Source organism: Choloepus didactylus, chromosome 5 (assembly GCF_015220235.1).
Source record: "Choloepus didactylus isolate mChoDid1 chromosome 5, mChoDid1.pri, whole genome shotgun sequence".
In the NCBI taxonomy this organism is placed as follows: domain Eukaryota; kingdom Metazoa; phylum Chordata; class Mammalia; order Pilosa; family Megalonychidae; genus Choloepus; species Choloepus didactylus.
In genome coordinates this window covers 50033582-50055332 of record NC_051311.1, presented here as the reverse complement: position 1 = coordinate 50055332, position 21751 = coordinate 50033582, and the positions used below count along the sequence as shown (strand labels likewise).

General features: G+C 39.9%; 1 protein-coding gene across 2 annotated transcripts in view; it reads right to left on the bottom strand.

Annotated features, from left to right (window-relative positions):
• The window catches only part of DENND2A (DENN domain containing 2A), a 143211-nt gene that overhangs the window by 105209 nt on the left and 16251 nt on the right, over window positions 1-21751 (bottom strand). For both annotated transcript variants that reach the window (XM_037836022.1, XM_037836021.1), the window contains exons 2-3: window positions 9873-9974; window positions 5833-7041 (exon numbers count right to left, since the gene is read on the bottom strand). In XM_037836022.1, the coding sequence (XP_037691950.1) occupies window positions 5833-7041; window positions 9873-9943 (1280 nt within the window). In that variant the 5' untranslated portion in view covers window positions 9944-9974. The remainder of the gene's footprint in view (window positions 1-5832; window positions 7042-9872; window positions 9975-21751) is intronic.

The window sequence follows — 21751 nt, the reverse complement described above, 5'->3', positions numbered from 1 at the left end:
AGTCAGTTCTCCTCAACTTTGTCCTTGTGGTGTGTGGGGAAATGATTCTTGTGGGGTTCAGTTGGTGAACTCAGTTTGGGTGTGTTGCTGGAGCCGTCCGCCTCGAATGTGGGGCGTGTGTCTGGGTAGCTAGGGAGGCAGGGCAGCTTTAATATTCAAACCCCCTAGGTGTTCCTGGAGATTCAAGGTCGCTGCAAGAGTCTAAGCCTTCATTTCAGTTCTGCCCCAGACCCTCTCTGTCACTGACCCACAAACCACCTGCGTTGACGTAGCGTCCCTGGGTTTTCCGAGCAGGCCCCCTTCTCAGCTGTGATCTTCCAGGACCTCTGCTGAGGGAAGGCTGTGCTACATCACAAGGGCGTGCCGTCCCTCAAGGGAAGCCCCGGGCCGCTGGGCCATGCAGGGGCACTCTCAGCCTGATGCAAAGATGGCTGAACGGGGCGTCTCAACCCCCCCATGCACAGTTCCTTGTTCCCAGCTCTGGGACAACTGGCGCAGCTCTGGGCTGCGGGCACGGCCCCAGGCAGGAGTGTCTCCAGCCCGCCGGGGAACCAGCTGCAAGCAGCGGGGTTTCTTTCTCCTTCTGGCTCTCCCCTCCACTCCCCTAGCCCTGAGGGAATCTGCAGCAGGCTATCCTCCACGCCAGACACTGAGAGGCCAGCTCAGCCCCCTCCTGCTGTGCTTCACTATGCGGTTTCCACCGTCAGAACTGCAGCCGCTCCTGGGTTTTTCCCTTTTTTTTTTCAAAAGAACCAGTCCGTCTCCAAATGCCGACCCCCAGCTTCCCCACACTGCAGCACGGCTGCAGGTCTTTCAGCCGGCTTACTCACTAGTTTCAGAATGCAGACTCCCAGTTTCACCAAGTGTACGGCCCCTGTGATTCTACCAGAACTTGCCCAGCTGGTGCATCGCTGAAACCAGTACTCTCGGTCACCTTCTGGTTTTTATCTAGTATTTTTCACGGAGATGTTTTTTTTGCCCCGTCTCACCTAGCCGCCATCTTAGGTTCTCCAACAACAGACTTAAACAACCAATGAGTCAAAGAAGAAATCACAAGGGAAATTAGAAAATATTTTAAGGCGAATGAAAATAAAAACACAATATATCAAAACTTATGGGAGGCAATAAAGGCAGTGCAGAGAGGGAAATTTATAGTGCTAAATGCTTACATTAAAAAGGGAGAAAGATCTCAAATCAGACACAACCTCAAAACTGGAGGATCTAGAAAAGAGGAGCAAAACAAACTCAAAGCAAGCAGAAGGAAGGAATAAAGATTAGAGTGGAGATAAATGAAACAGAGAATAAAAAACAATAGAGAGAGTCAACAAAATCAAAAGCTGTTCTTAGAAAAGATCAAGAAAATCAACAAACCTATAGCTAGACTGACAAAGAAAAAAAAGTGAGGACACAAATAATGAAAATCGGAAATGAAATCGGGGCATAACTACCAAAGTGGTGAAATAAAAAGGACTATGAAAGGATACTATGAACAATGGTACACCAACAAATTGGATAACCTAGACAAAATGAACAAATTCTTAGAAACACACAAACTACCTAAACTGATTCAAGAGGAAATAGAAAATCTCAAAAAACCAATAACTAATAAAGAGATTGGAAACCAAAAACCTCCCACAAAGAAAAGCCCAGGACCAACAGTTTCACAGGAGAATTTTACCAAGCATTTCAAGAAGAATTAACACCAATCCTGCTCAAACTCTTCCTAAAAATTGATGAGGAGGGATCACACCCTAATTCATTCTATGAGGCCAACATCAGCCTAATACCCAAGCCATATAAAGACACCATAAGAAAACAAATTACAAACCGATGTCCCTTAAGAACACAGATGCAAAAATCCTCAACAAAATACTAGCAAACTGAATCCCACAGCACACTAAAAGAATTGTACACCAAGATCAAGTGGGACTTATGCCAGGTATGCAAGGTTGGTTCAACATTAAGAAAATCTATCAATGTAGTACATCACATTAACAGAACAAAGGGAAAAAACCACATGACCAATTGACTCAGAAAAGGGACTTGACAAAAATCCAGTACCCTTTCTTGATAAAAATACTTAGAAAACTAGGAATAGAAGAAAACTTCTTCAACATGATAAAGGGCATATATGAAAAACCCACTGCTAACATCACACATAACAGTGAAAAGATGGAAAGCTTTTCCTCTAACATCAGGAACAAGACACGGGTGCCCAGTTTCACCATTATTGTTCAACATTGTATTGGAATTTCTAGTCAGAGCAATTAGGCAAGAAAAAGAAATAAAAGGCTTCCAAATTGTGCGAAATGGAATGAAATAAAGTTTCAGTGGCTGAGAGACTCCAAATGGAGTCAAGAGGTCACTCTGGTGGACATTCTTATGCACTATATAGATAAAACCCTTTTTAGGTTTTAATGTATTGGAATAGCTAGAAGTAATTACCCGAAACTATCAAACTGCAACCCAGTAGCCTTGACTCTTCATGACGATATATAGCAATATAGCTTACAAGGGGTGACAGTGTGATTATGAAAGCCTTGTGAATTGCACTCCCTTTATCCAGTGTATGGATGGATGAGTAGAAAAATGGGGACAAGAACTAAATGAAAAAATAGGGTGCGAGGGGTGAGTTGGGCATTTTTTACTTGTATTTTTTATTCTTTTCACTTTTCCTGGTACAAAGAAAATGTTAAAAAAATAGATAGGGGTGATGAATGCATAACTCTATAATGGTACTGTGAACAACTGATTGTACACTTCAGATGACTGAATGGTATGTGAATATATCTCAATAAAATTGAATTTTTTAAAAAAATGCATCCAAATTGGAAAGGAAGAAGTAAAACTTTCCCTATTTGTAGATGACATGATGCTATATACAGAAAATCCTGAAAAATCCACAACAAAGCTCCTAGAGCTAATGAATGACTTTCAGCATAGTGGCAGGGTACATGATCATTATACACTAGTAATAAATAATTTGAAGAAGAAACTAACAAAAAAAAATCCATTTATAATAGCAACTGAAAAAGAATCAAGTATGTAGGAATATATCCAACAAAGAATGTAAAGGAAAGACTACATGGAAAACTACAAAATATTGATAAATGAAATCAAAGAAGATGTAAATAAATGGAAGGACATTCCATTTTCATAAATTAGAAGACTAAATATTGTTAATATGTCAATTCTGCCCAAAGGAATTTAAAGATTCAACACAATCCCAATCAACATTATAATAGCCTTCTTTGCAGAAATGGAAAAACCAATTATCAAATTTATATGGAAGGGTAAGGGGCCCCAAATAGTCAAAGCCATCTTGAAAAAAAAAAGAATGAAGTCGGAGAACTCATATTTCTGGTTTAAAAAATTATCACAAAACTACAGTAATCAAAATAGCATAGTACTGTCATAAGGACAAACATATAGACAAATGAAATGGAATTGAGAGTTCAGAAATAAACTCTCACATTTATGTCCAATTGACTTTTGACAAGGCTACCAAATCCACTCAATTGGGAAAGAATAGTCTCTTCAACAAATGGTGCTGGGAAAATTGGGTATCTATACAAAAGAATGAAGGAGGACCACTTCTTCTGACCATATACAAAAATCAACCCAAAATGGATCAAAGACCTAACTATAAGAAGCAAAACTAGAGGACTTCTAGAAGAAAACATAGAGAAGCACCTTCAGGACCTTCAATTAGGTAATGGTTTCTTATACTTTATACCAAAAGCACGAGCAAGAAAAGAAAAAACAGATAAATGGACCCTCATCAAAATTAAAAAGTTTAGTGCATCAAAGGACTTCATTATGAAAGCAAAAAGACAATGTTCAGAATGGTAGAAAATATTTGGAAACCATATATATGATAAGGGTTTAATAGCCAAAATATCTACAGAAATTTTACAACTCAATATCAAAATGCCAAAGAACCCAATTCAAAAATGGGCAAAGGACTTGAATACATATTTCTCCAAAGAGGAAATACAAATGGCCTATAAGCACATGAAAAGATGTTCAACATCACTGACACAGGAAAATACAAATAAAAACCACAATGAGATACCGTTTCACATCCACTGAAATTTTTCATTAAGAAAATGAAAAATAACAAATATTGGCAAGGATGTGGAGAAATATAAATCCTGGAGCATTGTTGGTAGGAATGTAAAAAGCTGCAGTCACTGTGGAAAACAGTTTAGTGATACCTTACAAAATTAAACATAGAAAAAAAAAAATTAAACATAGAACTACCATATGACTCAGCAATATCACTTCTTGGTATGGGTCCAAAAGACGTGAAAGCAAGAAGTCGAACAGATGTTTGTACACCAATGTTCATAGCAGCATTATTTCCATTAGCCGAAATGTAGAAGCAACCAAAATGTCCGTCACCAGATGAATGGACAAACAAAATGTGATTTTTACAAACAATTATTCAGCTGTAAAAAGGAATGCAGTTCTGATACATGCGACAACATAAATGAACCTTGAAGACATCATTTTGAGTGAAATAAACCAGATACAAAAGGACAAATATTGTATGCTCTCACTGATAGGAAATAATTAGAATAAGCAAATTCATAGAAACCAGAATACAAGTTTCCAGGGCCTGGGTTGGGGGTTGGAGAATAGAGTTAGTGCTTAATTGGTATAGAATGCTATTTAGGGTTCTGGAAAAATTTTGGTAATGGATGGTGGTGATATTAGCACAACATTGTGAACCTAATTAACAGCAGAGCAGTATATATTTGAATGTGGCTAAAGTGGAAAATTTTAGGTTGTATATACATTACTAGAATAATTAAAAAAAAAAAAAGACAATGGGACTGTACAGTGCAAACTGTGAACCCTAATGTAAACTATGGACTACGTAAAATTACAATAATATTCTTTCATTGGTTGTAAAAAAAAGTACCACACCAATCCAAGGTGTTAATAACGAGTGGTGTATATGGGAATTCTGTATCTGCATGATTTTTCTGTAAACCTAGAACTTCTCTGATAAGAAATTACATTAAAGAATAAATAAGAGGGGGAAAATGATGACAATAAGTAAAGACAACTATTTTGAGAAGTTTTGCTCTAAAGCTGGCTGCCAGGTCAGTGGGTCTCAAACCAATCAGCATGTTACAGAAATGAACTAGAAGTTAAGTTTCAAAGCACAAAAGAAATTATTTTCAAAACAGAGATGTTATTTTGAAGCATTTAACATGGTTTATTATCTAATGTATTTATTTTAATATTATAAAATACTCACAGTGGGTCCATCTAATATACTAACAAGGAAACTGACGGTTTGAGAGATAGAGTAACTCGTTCAAGGTTATATAGAGAGAGTGGTGGGGCCAAGGTAGAACTGAGGCAGTGTATTTCCAGAGTCCATATCAAGAAAAAACTTTAGAGGAACAGCTAGGAAAGGTCCCAAGCATCATGTGATAGTAGGAGATGTTAATAACAGAATGTGCATCAATTAGCATCAATTAATAGACTGCCACACTAAGTTATTCTTTTAACTTTCGGTTACTGTTGAAATTACAAGTACTTATCACATCCAAAGGGTATTTTTGAAGACAAATACTGATTTTTTGAGGACTGAGAACAAACACAAAAACACATGCATCAGTTATCACATTTCCAGATTTAATTGACAACTTGTATCTTAAGCTATAAGATCCATTTAAGCTACAAGATCCATCTATCTAACTACAAGAACCATCAGTTAAATAAAGCAAATCATTAGGCGGAGAGCAGTTGCAATGTGGCATAAACCACTCAAGCAGGTTATATGGTGACGCTGCCACGCAGCCACCCATCACCTACCTGTGGTCAGCACTGGATTTCTGTCTCCCATTCCACAGTCTTCTGTTCACCGAGGGAGGGGGAGGAGAGGAGGGCAAGGGAGGGGGAGGTAGAGAGGGCAGAGGAGGCAGGTTTCTTCCATCTTTCCTGAAGCCAATGCCTTGGTTCCCATCCTTTTCCCCTTCTCCCTCATGTTTGAACGTTCTCCGAGGTTTTGGCAGAGGGTTGATGAAGGGCTTTGCGGGGGGCTCCTCAGTCCCCCCATACATGCTCTCTAAGCTCTGGTCCCAGGGCTTCCCACATGAGCCTTTTCTTTCCTCTGCAGCCTCAGGGGTGGGCTCCCTGCCTTCCAGGTCCAAGCTGTGGAATCTCCTGCTGAATTCCGAGCCAGCCCCCACTCCACGGTTCTCAGGAAGGTTGGGCCCCTCCTCTGCCTTGTCAGGCAGGCGGTGTGGGGAATAACAAGTCCCTGGTAACTGGGGATCCAGCCCCGCAGACCCATCCTTCAAAGCCTGCTCAAGTCTCTTGACCTGCTTCAGCACAGAGAGGTTATCATTCTGAAAGCGTTGTTTGCCTAGCCTTGGTTCTCTGCCTCTGCCCAAACCAGGATCCAGCTCCCCATTTGGTGGGGCCAGGTCTTGCCTCCGCTCTGCATCCTGTCCGACAACTTGCACTATCCCTTTATTCCTCTCATTCTCTTTGCTCTCCACTTCTGACTTAGTTCCATTCTTAGCCTCGGTGACCCGGGTTCTTACACCATCACTGCTTCTCCTCCTCTCCATCACACAGGACGTCATATAATCCTCTTGTCCATCTGCTTTCCTGCCTGGTGCAGGGGTGGGAAACTCCTTTTTCCCTTCCCATTCTGATATCTTGTCCTTGATGCTGAGGGACTTGTGCTGGGCACTGACTCTGGCGGAAGGGCAGGGTTTCTGGACCCCACTGGGCTGCCTCTTCATGGCCCTGCTGGCTTCTTGAGCACAGAGATCTGAAGCTGGATCGCTGAGGATCATTTTTGGGCTGAGCATGTTCTGCTGAAAACAGTCCACTCTTGACTCTAGCATCAGGTTATTGAGGGTTGCCAGGGGGCTCCTTCTGAAGGGTGAATCCTGATCAGTCTCTAGGAAAAGGATGGAGGGCCTCAGGGCTCCTGGGGAGTTGTTCCCACTGGAAGACCTGAATGGCTGCCTTGGAGGGTCTTCCCCAGCCTTTGGACCTTCCACCTTGACCCTGAACAAAAAAGACAGACACTGGGTGAGGGAGGGGTGGGTTGCTGATTATCACTCTTGGCTGGTCATGGAGGTTTGCTGGAACATACATGGAGATTGGCTAATTGCAAATAACATAGTTGAAATCATTTTTAAAAATCACTATGTGTTTTCCTTGGGGGGAGTGCATAGTGGAATGAAAGGAACGTCAAGTTCTGGAGTTGATAGACTTGGGTTTAAATCCCAACAATCACTGACCGACTAGCTGTGTGACTATGGGCAAGTTGCTTAGCTCCTCTAACCTCAGCTTCCTCACCAGTAAAATGGGGATAAAAATAATTCATTTCTCATAGCATTGCTGTAAACATTTAATGGGCTAGACCACATAAAATATCTAGCATCTAGTGAGTATTCAGTAAGTGGTGTCTGTCATCATTAGTCTTTTCCTCTGATGAAAACAGGAGTAATTTTATGAAGTAAATATTATACAGTCCAAGTTTTCCCTGCTTCTGTCATCAATTGGTGAGCCTTTGTAGTGACTATTAAAGAATTAAAATACCATCACAAGTCATACAGTTGTTGCTGATTCTGAGCTTGATATGTTATCTTGATTTGAGTGGTTAAAGCCATAATCGTTGGGTGCATTTGAACTGAACCTCCTCTAGAATGAGAGCCCCATTAGAGTGGACTCTCCATGAGGGCAGGAATTTTACTTTTTATTTAGATCTGTTTTGGCTATTGCTGCATCTTTAGCACCTAGAATGATGCCTGACACATAGTAGGTGGTCAGTAAATATCTGTTGCATGAATGAATGAGTAAATCAACAGGCAGATTCAGATTTCACACATGGCCTAGACCTGCATTGTTCAAAACAGTAGCCACTAGCCACATGTGGCTATTAAAATTAAAATTAAATTAAATTAAGAATTCAATTCTTCAGTTGCACTAGCCACAGCCAAGTACTCTGTAGCCACGTATGGTTAGTGGCTACCATATTGGGCAGAGCAGGAAAATATTTCCTTCATTGCAGAAAGTTCTACTGGACATCTTTGGGCCAGAACCTACATGTGGGGATATATGCCTCCAAATTTGATTTTAGATTAGTTAATGCCATGAAGATGCCAGAAATTATTCTGAAAGAAAAACAGAAAAACATTTTTAAGGTAGTCAATAAGAAAGGGGATATCTGTGTCTCTAAAAGCAAAACATTCTTCTGCCAGCAAAGGTCATGACTGATCACACTGACCTTAGATATGCCAAGGTTAGCAAACATGTATGGACCAACCTCATGGTACATAGGTTTTTACTCTATCAATCTGACTGTATAGGAATTTTAAAACTCTAGTTAAGGTTCAGAGCAAGGGATAAATAAAATTCTATCGGAAAGATGATCAGTTGTTTGTGTAAAGGCTTCTCCCTTGATTGGGGACGTTAGCAATCGTTCTTAGTTCCACAGTATAAATTGCAAACTTGTGAAAATGCAGACAGATTTTCATATGCTAAATATGGCTATCAAAGCAGAGTTCCTTATTTAAATAAACATTTAGAATATTTACAAAAGAGGTACCTAGTTTTAAATGGTCACTGCTGGGGACATTAGCATGAATTCAGATTTTAGTCAGAATCAGAATCAGAATCAGTTTATTGATAAATGGTTGAGGGTTCAAAAGGTAGAAATCACAGCCCTTGCTCTCACAGTGCAACAATCAAGATGAAGTCAGGACAGACACATAAAAACATGACAAGTCAGGTTAGTGCATGCTTAGAGACAACTGATGGTATAATATATAATCATTAATAACATATATATTATTAGGCACTATTGCTCAGTAGATAAACACATGGGCTCAACTGGAATCCTGGCTTCATTTTTTTCACCTTAAAATAAGAACACTCTCTCCTTTATTTAGATTGGAACTTTATGAGTGCTGAGGCCAAGTTTTCCTGTTCACTATGCCTGGCACATAGTAGGTAGTCAATAATACTTATTAAGTGAATGAATGCATAAATGAGATAAAATATATAATGTATCCAGAGTCTAACATATATTTAAAGTCTTGCTATTAATAAATGGTTTAGTATTATTGTAATTATTGTAGCTATTGGCTAAGATCACAAACAACTGGAATGACTTCACAATCACTGAGGCTCTGTCCGAGAATTAAAGAGAGGAAAAAACGTTTGGCTTGCTGGAAGACCACACTGGCTTTACAAAGCCCAAGCGAAAGAGGCAAGGATGATGAAACGGTTTTAAGTGCCCCCAAGAGCAGAGTGCCTTCTGCACATGCTCACTGCACTCAAGAGTTTCTTGAGTTCCTGTTTTCAGGATTCCACTTTCCCCAGTAGGGACTATGGTCTGGGGCACAGAGCTGGGAACAGCTCATTGACTGCATCCGTTTTGCAGAAATGTGAGAGAGTATCAGAGGAAAGGGTTCCATCTGGGGAGAAAATGACCCTGGTAATGTAAGATGGGCAAATCTGGCTCTGTGGACAAATATAGCTGAATAGATTTGGGCTCAAAGATAATTAAAATACCTAGTAGATGGAAAAATAAACTTTGAACTGGAATACCTAAATGGGGATACGACCTGAAGCCACCACAGCTACTACCATCCTCTTACCACACTCGGCACCAGGTCAGATCTTTCTTTCCTGCACCACACTGGTCTCGAGTTCTTAAATAAGTACAGCACATGGACAGGATTTACAGGAGGCTCATTAAAATGACTTTGAAAACAACACCTCCTTAGTTCAAGAAAGTGGGGTTAGTGAGGAGGAAAGGAGGGTAGAAAAAGGAAGGAGACTAAGGATCTGGACAAACTTCTACACTCTCAGGGGGGCAGTGTTCTTACTTGCCAGCCAGTTTGCAGCTCAGGTTTCCAGTCTGGCTGTGGCTGCCCGTGGCTGTCCCACACACTGTCATCGTGTCAGCACCAAGTGCAGCTCCAGGTCACCTAGGAGAACAGGGATGCACACCCAGTGAGCTATGACGGCGAGGCCTTGCTTGGAGGGAAGCAAACCTAGGGCTCCATGCCCCAAACTATTTATCCCTGATAGAGATTCCACCCAGGGGTGGGGTGACAGGAATGCACCATTCAGAATCTCTGTCCCAGGAAACTGGACATTCACATGCAAAAGAATGAAAGTGGATCCCTACCTCACACCAAACCAAACAAAAATTAACTCAGAATGGAGCAACAACCTAAATATAAGAGCTAAAACTATAAAACTCTTCAAAGAAAACATAGGGAAATATCTGCAGGATCTTGTATTAAGCAATGGATTCTTAAGCTTTACACTAAAAGCATGAGTGACAAAAGAAAAATTAATTGAACTTCATCAACACTAAAAATTTTTGTGTAACTAAGGAAATTATCAAGAAAGTGAAAAGACAACAGAGTGGGAGAAAATATTCAGAAACCATATATTTGATAAGGGTTTATATCCAGAATCCCTGATCCAGGAAGGTGGGGCAAGGACACAGAATCCTCAGGTCCACACAGATTCAGATCTGCCAATCTCTTCTCATATATGAATAAAGTCACCACAAATTTTAAGAAAGCACATAACCTTAGAAAATAAAACATAAATAACAGCACCACTCAGCACTTTTTTCAGTCTCTTTAAAACTACCGATGAGCTAATAGTCTCCAAAGAAACGAATGGTTGTTCTGTTGTTTAAAAAAAAGAAAGAAAGAAAGAAAGTGAACACCAAGGTGGAAATATCAACACAAGGACGCTCTATTCTTTTGCTGACACTGATGGCAGGTGTAAACCTGCACTGTCCTGGGCTGTGGAGCCTCACACTGAGAACCTCCCCCAGCGGCTCTCAACCAAGGAGGAAGAAAAGCTTAGCCACTTGGACCTCTGTCTGGTCTAAGGAAGACTAAGAGATGGCCCCAGAAAACCCAGGAGCTCCACTGAATTCCTGAGACCTGAAAAATAAGAAAAACTGTGTGGATAACAAAAACCGTGTGGATAACAAAAGGCAGCCTCAGCTCGAAAGTAGCAGTTATATAATATTCTGGTATCTGACTTCCAAATGAACTGAAGTAACCGATCAAAATGTACTATTCCAATAAGTCCCTGCAGAGCTCTGTGGGAATAAGTGTCTCTTAACACAAGGACAGACTGACACTGCTCACAGGATCAGTCATGCAATTCTTCTGTAAAGTGCAAACCCCACATAACTGGGCTCTCCTGATGGAGAGGATGGAACTCCTTGACTAGAGGTTCAGCATATTGAAGTATGGGGGATTTGTGTTTCTTTTCCAATGAAATACCAGGGAATCCCTCTCCCACCTCCATCTTAGGTTTCCAAGATTCCTACCACCTATCTCAGGATGATTTACCTACCAGATTACTGGGTGGCTGCCCGGGCACCCCAACCTCCTCTCCCCCATAAGAAATCAAAGGTCTGGGTTTCAAGAAATGCCCGAATTCTTAGTGATCATGGAAAGGGAGGCCAGAGAGAGAATGAAAAAAAGGAGACTGAGCATGGGCAACAAAGAAAAAAGAGAGGTTAGGGAACTGTGTGCTGGAAAAACAAGGAAGGGAACAGACAGGTCTGGCAAAGCCAAACTGTGTGTTTGGGGGCGGTGGAGTGGGGGAGGTAAATGCAGAGGGAGCTCTGACCTACCCACGGAGCTCGGCTGTCCTCTCACCAGCAACTCATCCCATATACTTTATAGTATGTCTGTGTCAAATCCAAGCCTCGTTCTTTAAAGAAGTCAGGTTCTAGGGTTCTCCCATCCCATCTCAAAGGCCTTTCAGGGACAGGAAGGAACTTACTGTCCCTCTAATAATGCTCCACAAAGCTGGAAGCTTCTGGAGCCTTCCATTTGGCCGGGCTGACAGACACTGCTCTTCTGTCCTACATCTGGCAGCGAGCCCCACCGGACATCAAGGATAGCAGCTCCCCCACCACCACCCCCTCACATGCACTCTGCCTCAACCCACAATAATCCAGCCTTGTTCCGTGTCAGCCAGCTTCTCTCTCCACCCACCCTCTTCTTTCAAGCTGGCATCCTCTTGATGAGTAGGTGCCAGGCCCTGTGCCAGATGCCCTGGGGGATTCAGAGTTGGATAAGAACAGTCTCTGCCCCCAGGGAGAGCACCCAGGACTGTGCTTAGGTCATGATCAGCCCTATCACCCAGCTTTCCCCAGAAGGGAACAATTCCCATACTTGAGCCATAGCTCTTCCAGGAGGGATAAAACCCAGTGTCTAATGCACACAGAACCATGTATGGACCTTGAGGTTAAAGGTCACAAGAAGCACTTCATCAACATGGTACCTAAGTGAGCTCGTATCACATCAGCTATAATAACTGCCAGTATTAATACCATGGTCTCTTGGAAAACAGCTGATGCTGATCCGGAGAAGTGGTTGAAATAGGCTTGAGGGGCTGCAACTGAGGGGTCAGAGAACCACCCAGCACACGCAGCCATCAACCTACCAGCACTGCTGAATTCCTGGAGGTATGGAGAATGCTGCTCCCCCAACATTTCACCCTTTTCCTTCTGCATCCGATGTTGAAAAGTCAATAACTAGGTGAGAACCTCAGCCTTATTTGCTAGCTGGGAATACTTTTATGACTTAAATTAGCATGATAAGCTTCACTATCACTTTATGGGTCTGGGACAGCGAGATGGAACTGTTTCCCAAAGTGTGGATCTGTTCCAGTCACCTTTAGACATGCAGATTCCTGGGCTCCATGCCCACATATAAGAGAAGATGGCCTGGGGGCCGCCTGTAATCTGCATTTCAATATAGATTATAGGCCTCATGTGATTCTTATACAACACAAAGTTCTTTATTTCGTAATTGATAATTTAGCCTTCTAGTCCAAACAGATTGGTTTCCAAAAGGTAAATAGTAATAACACCCATTTCCACTCAAGTGTGCTTTTCCTAAAAATAGAACTTCCCATTAACCAGGTGGGCATCATTATTACTAATAATTTTAATTAGATTTAAAATGTGCAAAATTTTGAAGCTAGTTGATGGATTCAAGAGAGCTCATGTACTCTGTGTTTGACATTTCTATAATAAGTTTGTTAAGCTGTCTTACAAACTGTAGAAAACTATTTTAGTTTATCCATTAACTCCATAATCTAACCCTATTTTTCTTCTTGTCTAAAGGGAGTATTGCAAAATGTTTTCTTAGCTCAAAGGATCTCTTTAGGCACTGGGATCAGGTTGATTGGAGGGCTCAGGTTAAACTAAGAAAGCCCCGGCAGAACGTCTTCCCCAGTTCTTAGTGTTAGGAACAGCCTTCAACTGTCTCAAGCCGGCTGCTCGATGGTGCTGAGAACTCCTTACTCCTAATTGCCTCTCTGAATTACCTTTCCTAGTTAAAGAGAAAGCAAAGAGAGAGGGAGCAATTATAGGGCACTGCTTTTAGTCAATCTCAAAAGCCTACAAAAAACAGAATTGCTCCAGATTGACATTTCTAGACCAAAAACTATTATTTTATAATTCCTTTACGTTTACCCATAAAGATTTAAAGTTCCAGTCTGACCTCTAAAGAAACTATTTTTCTTTTTTTAAGGGGCTTACAGTGCTAAAATGTTGAATCATCAATTAAAAACCAAATACCTCTAAACATAAGAAGTTCAAGGTTTTAAAACTGATCTAAGGTGTTTCTCCCACAGTAGCAAGGGGGAAGCAACTGATACGAGATCTTTTCCTGAGAAAGTTCTCACTTTTACCTGAAGGAGGGAAGGGAGAAACCAGCTGTGCTTAGAGAGGAAAGGAGCCCAGAGGTGGGGAGTGAGCAGCTCAGTTAGCATTCTGCCCCCGCTGGCCTGCCTGCTCTCTGGCCTCCACTGACATTTTGGGAATACAGCAAAGACAGCCTGGAAACAGCCTTCAGTGACATGGGCCCAGTGAGGCAGCTGCTTGTGGTCGGAGGCCTGTCCTTGTGGACTATTTCTATTCATAATAGAGCATTGTTCATATTTTATTCTAGGCATTGGTTAATTATTCATTATGATATTAATAAATTAAATAGGATGCCATGGAGATCTCATCAACAGTAACAACATTCTTCCTATGAACTCTGGTCGGGTTTTTCTGGTGGCAATGGGGGAGTTAATAGATGGTCTAAAGAAATGTTGCTGTCAAAGTCACCAACAAAAAGAAGTTTGGATATTACTGCTTTGGAGACTGCTGGGGGAAAAATTCTGGACTTGTTTATGCCACAGGAAAAAAAAATCGATTTTCTCCAAATCTTATAACAATAACAGTGATTTAAATAAAAAATGAAATCTGGACAGAAGAGGAGTGGAGTGGGAAATAAAATGCCCACAATTATAATTTTTGAGTGCCACTTACTGCTCTAAAGTTAGTATGTTAGTTATGAAATATAAGTAAATACATATTACATCACTTGATTCAGAAAATGGTCATTGAATTTAAAATGAATTTTAGATCATAAATGATTACATACTAATAGAATTAAATTATAAATGGTTTTTATTTGTGCTGCAAATAAAGTTATAGGCTTTAATATTTTCAGCATCTCTTAGTTTGATCAGCTGATGAAAAACAATAGAGAAGAAACCATAACAATTATAGCACAGAACAAAAAGTAGTTGTTTTTCTCAACTGGGCATCTTTCTTATTAGCAAGTATATCTGGAAAAGTATTTTGTTTTCACGAAATAAGCTCATAAGGAAGAAAAGTGCACAATCACTAATACAACTCTTGCTGTGTCTCACTGAATAGAGAGCTCACCCCTGAGCCAGCATCAACACTTGCTTCCCCTGATACTTCATTTTCATCATCTTCTTCAACAAAAAGTTTTGAAAAAAATTAAAATGGGATGCTCTAGCCCTTTACATATAGTTTTATTTAGAGTATTTTAAAAAAACTACAATAGTTTTTTATCACATTTAGAAGATGGGAGACTCTGAAACAGGTGAGAACAGAAGCCAAAGACCATGCCCCAGAACAATGCCCAGGAGGACGTATTTGATAAGATCACAGCCTGCACGTGTGGGCCAAATGCCTAAACTGTGCACAAGAGCACCAGACAATGCCACCGGACATCAAGTTCTCAGTGTGCACTACGCCAGGGTAAAGGCGGCGGCAGGATGAAGCTAATAACTTTTCTGCTAATAACCAAAGTCTTTCTATTTCTAGGGTTTCTGCTTTGGAGCCCAGAAGACTCCTCCATCAAATGAGAGTGTTCAAGAAATTTATGTTGAATGAATTAACACATACCATTTTCTTATACCTCTGGGTTCTCTAACTAACTATGATTATGTCTCAAAGAGCTACTTGCAGATGGTTCCCTTTCAAAGGTAAAGCTGGTAAACTCTACAAGACTGTTTCTAGAAGGATGGCTCCCTAGCCAGTTGCATATGAATCAGCAGAGGATAACTCAATGGAGAAAAAAATAATCTTTTCAATTGGATATCCACATGCAAAAGAATGAAGTTGGATCCCTCCCTCCCACCATATACAAAAATTAACTCAAAATGGATCTGAAATCTAAATATAAGAACTAAAACTATAAAACTCTTAGAAGAAAGCTGAAGAGTAAATCTTGGTGACCTTGGTTTAGGCAATGGCTTCTTAGATATGACACCAAAAGTACAAGTGGCAAAAGAAAAAATAGCTAAATTGGATTTTATAAAAATCTTGAACTATTTTGCTTCAAAGGACATCAAGAAAGTGAAAAGACAACCTTCAGAATGGGAGAAAATAGTTGTAAATCATATATCTGATATGAAACTTGTATCCACAATATATAAAAAACTCTTAGAGCACCACAATAAAATGAAAAATAACCCAATTTTAAAATGTCAAAGGATTTGAATAGGTATTTCTCCAAAGAAGACATACAAATGGCCGATAAGCACACAAAAATATGCTCAACACCATTAATCATTAGGAAATGTAATCAAATACACAAGAAGATAACACTTCATATGCACTAGGATGGCTAAAATAAAAAAGACAATACAAGTGTTGGAGAAGATATGGAGAAATTGTACACTGCTGGTGGGAATGCAGATTTCCAGCTTTTTTTTTTCCTGAAAAAATTAAATATAGAGCAACAACAGAAAGAGAAACAACCCAATTTTAATTTAAAATTTTAAAAAACCCATTTTTAAAATGGGTAAGGAACTTGAATAGACATTTCTCCAAAGAAGACATACAGATGGCTAAGAAACACATGAAAAGAAGCTCAACATTATTAGCCATTAGGGAAATGAAAATCAAAACCACAATGAGATATCACTTCACACTCACTAGAACAGCTAACATATTTTAAAATTCAAAATAACAAGTGTTGGTGAGGATGTGGAGAAACGGAAGTCTTGTGGTTGCTGGTGGGAATAAAAAATGGTACAGCTGCTATGGAAAACAGTTTGCCAGTTCCTCAAAAAGTTAGGTATAAAAAAAAAAAAAAAAAGGTATAGAATTACCATATGACCCAGCAATTCCACTCTTAGATATATACTCAAAAGAACTGAAAGCAGGGAGTCAGATAATTTTACACCGATGTTCATAATTTCATTATTTACAATAGCCTAAAAGTGAAAACAATCTAAGTGTCCATCAAAAGATGAATGGATAAACAAAATGTGGTATATATATATATATATATATGGAATATTATCAGCCATGAAGTTCTGATATATGCTAAATATGGATGAACCTTGAAGAATGATGTTGAGAGAAATAAGCCAGACACAAATGGGCACATACTTTATTACTTTGTTTCTATGAAATATTTAAAATAATCAAATTGATAGAGACAGAAAGATTAGAAGTCAGCAGGGCAGTGGCAGGGGGGGATGGGGAGTTATTGCTTAATGGGTACAGAAAGAGTTTCTGTTTAGGGTGATGAAAAAGTTTTGGCAATGGAAGGTAGTGATGATAGCACAACATTATCAATGTAATTATGCCACTGAATTGTACACTTAAAAATGGTTAAAATGGCAAATTTTACATTTTATATATATATATATGTTAGCACAATTTTAAAAATTAGACATAGAGTTACCACATGACCCAGCAATTCCACTCCTAGTGTATATCCAAGAGAAATGAAAACACGCATCCACACAAAAACTTGTACACGAATGTTCATAGCAGCATAAAAGCCAAAAAGTGTGAACAACTCAAATGTCTATCAACTGAATGGCTAAACAAAATGTGGAACATACAATGGAATATTATTAGGCCATAAAAAAGAACAAGGGACTGATACATACTACAATACAGAAGAACCTTAAATACATTAGGCTAACTGAAAGAAGCCATTCACAAAAGACCACATTTTCTATAATTCCATTTATATGAAATATCCGGAATAGGCAAATCCATAGAAACAAAGTAGATTAGTGGTTGCCAAGGCCTGGGAGTGGGGACAAAGATGTTACAAAATACTAAAAATCACTGAATTATACACTTTAAAAGGGTGAATTTTATAGTATGTGAATTATACTTCCATAAGGCTATTATTTTAATGAATCATCAGGAGCACGAGCCAAAAATGGGGAGTCCTGGCCACACCCCAGACCGAATGAACAAAAAGGTAATTAACAGGAAAACAGAATAGGACCTAGTAATCTGCATTTTAAATAAATTTCCCATGGAATTCATAGACATGCTGAAGTTTAAGAGCTGCTGGCTTAGAGTTGAACCATGGATTTTATTGTTAGGTCATAGGCATCACTAGTCAACAACAGAAATAGCTATTTTCTCTCTCCTTTGTCAGGCAATATTTTATTTCAGTGCATCTGTTTTCTCCTATTTTAGAACGTCTTTAAAACCCGAGAGAGGTGTTATCAGCAGTGAGTTGCTTTCCCTCAAGCTGGGCTGTAAATGCTCTAAGAAGCTGTTTCACAGATTCCTCTCTGAACAGGCTTCAATATCAGGGTTTGTTTAGAGCCTGCAGGAGACTTCAAGACCAGACTGCAATCCGACTAATTTTAAGACTTTCTGTTGTTATGAGTACTCAGTTACTGACAATAGTATTTTCTTTTAACAACTTAATCAGCATTTTCCTGACCTAATGACTGTCTGTCTGTCTGACAAATGAAGCCCCTGGGAATCTGTGGCCAGAGCAGCCTGAGAATGCAGAATGGATCATACTTTGCAATGCTCCCGGGACCACAGAGGCAACTAATGATTTTTTTTTTTAATTGTTTTTCTTACTTTCATAAACCTAGAAAGGATTTTTTTTTCACATCAGCAGAACAGTCTTACATATAGAGATCTATTTGCCCACACAAGTAGGATGGAAACACATCTTTCATTTGACAATATTTGCAAATCATTTTTTTCCCTCAATGAGTTGACATGTGGAAATTCTTCTATATTTTTGTCTTTGGGTTCACCATTTTGTTGAGGATAAAAAGAGAAAAATTGCAATTTAGTGGTCATCTTGAAGAATCTGCAAAAAAGGATTAAAGTAGTTGTCATTGGGTAAGAAACTGATTTTTTTCCTGTTCTTTCTATTTATCTTATTTTCAACAACAAAAACCATATTTCTAAATTTTCCATGAAAAGCATGCATTATTATTACTATTACAAATAATGGGGAGAAATTAAAACTCTGCTACAGTCTATGGGTATCTCATTCTGCCCCACAGTGTCCCCCAAAAGGCCCCATTGTTACCTCACAGGCACAGCATAGCTACATGGCACCATCTCAGCTGGGCCCATCCCTCCACAGCTTGTTTTTTATTTTTTTTTAAATGCAATTTTATTGAGATATATTCACACACCATACAATTCATCCAAAGTATACAATCAATGGCTCATAGTATCATCATGTAGTTGTGCATTCATCACCACAATCAATTTTGGGACATTTTCATCACTCCAAGAAAAAAATAAAAAACACCCAAAACATCCCATACCCCTTATCCCTCCCATTATTTATTTATTCTTTGTCTTTATTTTTACTCATTCCACAGCTTGTTCTGCTTTGCCACAGTGTCTCTATGAGTGGAAAGGTAAGAGATACTTTTCTCTCATTACCTCCTTTCCCTTAGTGACCACCAAGATTTGGATCCTCATCTGCAGTAACCACTTCCCAGTACAGATGTTTCAATGGGTCTGTGATGGTTAGGTTCATGTGTCAACTTGGCCAGGTGATGCTGCCCAAGTGTCTGGTCAAGCAAGCACTGGCCTAACAGTTACTGCAAGGACATTTGTGGCTGGTTAATAAACCAGAAGGCTGGTTTATTAAATCATCAGTCAGTAGGCTGCAGCTGTGACTGATTACATCAATGAAGGGAGTGTCTTCCATAATGAGAGAATGCAATCAGCTGGATTTAATCCAGTCGGTTGAAGACTTTTAAGTGAGACAGATAGAGGACCTTCACTTCTTCTTTGGCTAACCAGCAAAATGTTTCCTGAGTTCTTCGAAGTTGCCAGTTCGTTGCCTGAGGAGTTCATCAAACACGTTCATCAGAGTTGCCACTTTGCTGCCTGAGGAGTTCATCGAACATCTTCATTGGAGTTGCCAGTCTGCTGCCTGCCCTATGGAATTTGGACTCGTGCATACCCACAGCTGTGTGAGACACTTTTATAAATCTTATATTTATAGATATCTCTTGTTGATTCTGTTTCCCTAGAGAACCCAAATTAATACAGGGTCCAAAGAGAGTCTATATGGGGACTAATAGCTAACAGGGAAATAGTCATGTAATTCATTTTTCCAACTAATGATTGTGTCTACTTCATACAGGGAGCCGAGAGAAGCCTGCAAATATGTAAAAAAAAGATGTGAACCTCAGACTCCAAGCGTTTTCATTCTAGTACTGAATATAAGATGTATGTGAATATCTCCAATACAAAACACGGTGATAAGGAAAATGGGTATTTCACCAGCAAAGGCCAAAGAAGTTCAGGTGAAGGTATGATCCCTTCGTGGAAGAACAGCAGGTGAACTGGGCTTTAAAGGATGGGCTGAATTTCCTTTAGAGTATAGAAATCAAAGGCATAGATGCCTTTTCATACTCTTAGGATGACTCAGCACTTGAGGAAGCTCAAACTACCACCTGAAAAGCAGCAGTGATTCTAGAAGATTATGGCTAACTGATTTGCTGGATTTCTTTGCAGGGGTCAATCAACATGTGAACCAAGGTGGAATCTGTGAACACCATTTAGGTAGACTTCCTGAGAGCTGTACCAAGATATTACCAGAAGCACAACCACTGACTTCAAATTTTTTACTTTGAAATGATTTCAAGCTTAAAGAATAGTTGGAAGACTAGTTCACACAATACCTAATACTCTTTATCCAAACCCACCAAGGTTTTAACTTCATCTCTCTATAATAAAAACTGTTTTAAAATGTTCTTTTGGAGGTTCAGGGAAAATCAGTGCCACAGATCCAGCCACTAAAACCTTTCACTGCTCGTGAATCTAAAAGAATAAAGATGCATATCCAGGTCCAAAAGACAATACGCCCATTCCACTCCTCACCCTTTACCCCCAACTAGGACCTTCTGGTAGGGGGAGACTAGCCCTACGAGATACTAAAATATACTCTAAAGCCTCCATCATTAAAAGAGAGAGTGTGGTACTGCCACATACATAAACAGACCAGCAGGAAATAGAATAGAAAGTCTGGACACAGACCCAACTCCTATAGAACTTTATATATGATAAAGGTGGCATCTGAAATCACTAGGTCAAAGATGGGCTTGTTAATTGGTGCTGGAATAACCAAAGCTGTTCAGATAAGATCACTCTGCAATTATGGGTGTGTCCTCAGTCCCGGTGAGCATCCGAGAATGACCTGGGCCTCTCAGCGGTAAGAGCCAGGACACAAGCCACAGGGAAGAGCTAGAGAGTTTCACAAAGGGGGCTTGGGGAGCCCAGGTGGCTGCAGCCTTCGGGGGTCCACAGTAGTGCCTAATTGCCCTGTGAACCTACCGTAATCTGAGCTGAGTTTCCCAAGTCTACTGATTCTTTTTCTGTGGCAGCCCTAGAGCCTCTAATACATTTGGCTAGCACCTTACTTTCATCTACACACATTACAACATACATACCCATCCCTCCCCCAATTTCCGGACGTAGTTATTGTTATCCTTATTCTGAAGACGAGAAGATCAAGGGTCCGAGACCTTCCCAATCATAGTTTAAGTAGAAAAGAATTGGGAATCCAATTCATACCTTTCTACTCCAAATTCTATATTTCTCCCCTCAAACCCTGACACCTGCTCTCTCAATAACCTCAACTGAACCACTCAGGATTGCCACCTCTTGCAAGCCAGATGCAAGAAATCTGCTACTTAGGCCAAAGAGCCAGCTGCAACACCTCACTGACACCAGAGTCCCCTGGGACAGTAACCTCAGTGTCTCTCCATAGGGGTCAGGCTCTTTGGGGGAGCCTTTCTTCCAAGGGAGACAAGCAGGAAATAACTTCCATTCATAATCTTCAGAGAAGGTCAGGATAAGGGAATTAACACTGTTGCATTCTATGATCTGTCAGGCACTGCATTAAGCACTTCACAAACATAATCTTAGAAATAATGTGTCTCCCAATGAGGAACAAAAACATATGGCCACACAAAAACTTGTACATGAACATTCATAGCAGCTTTATTCCTAACAGCTAAAAGGTGAAAACAATCCAAATGTCCATCAACTAATGGGTAAAAAAAAATGTGGTTTATTCATATGGTGGACTATTATTCCATCATAAATCCAACATGGATAAACCTTGAAAACATTATGCTAAGTAAAACAAACCAG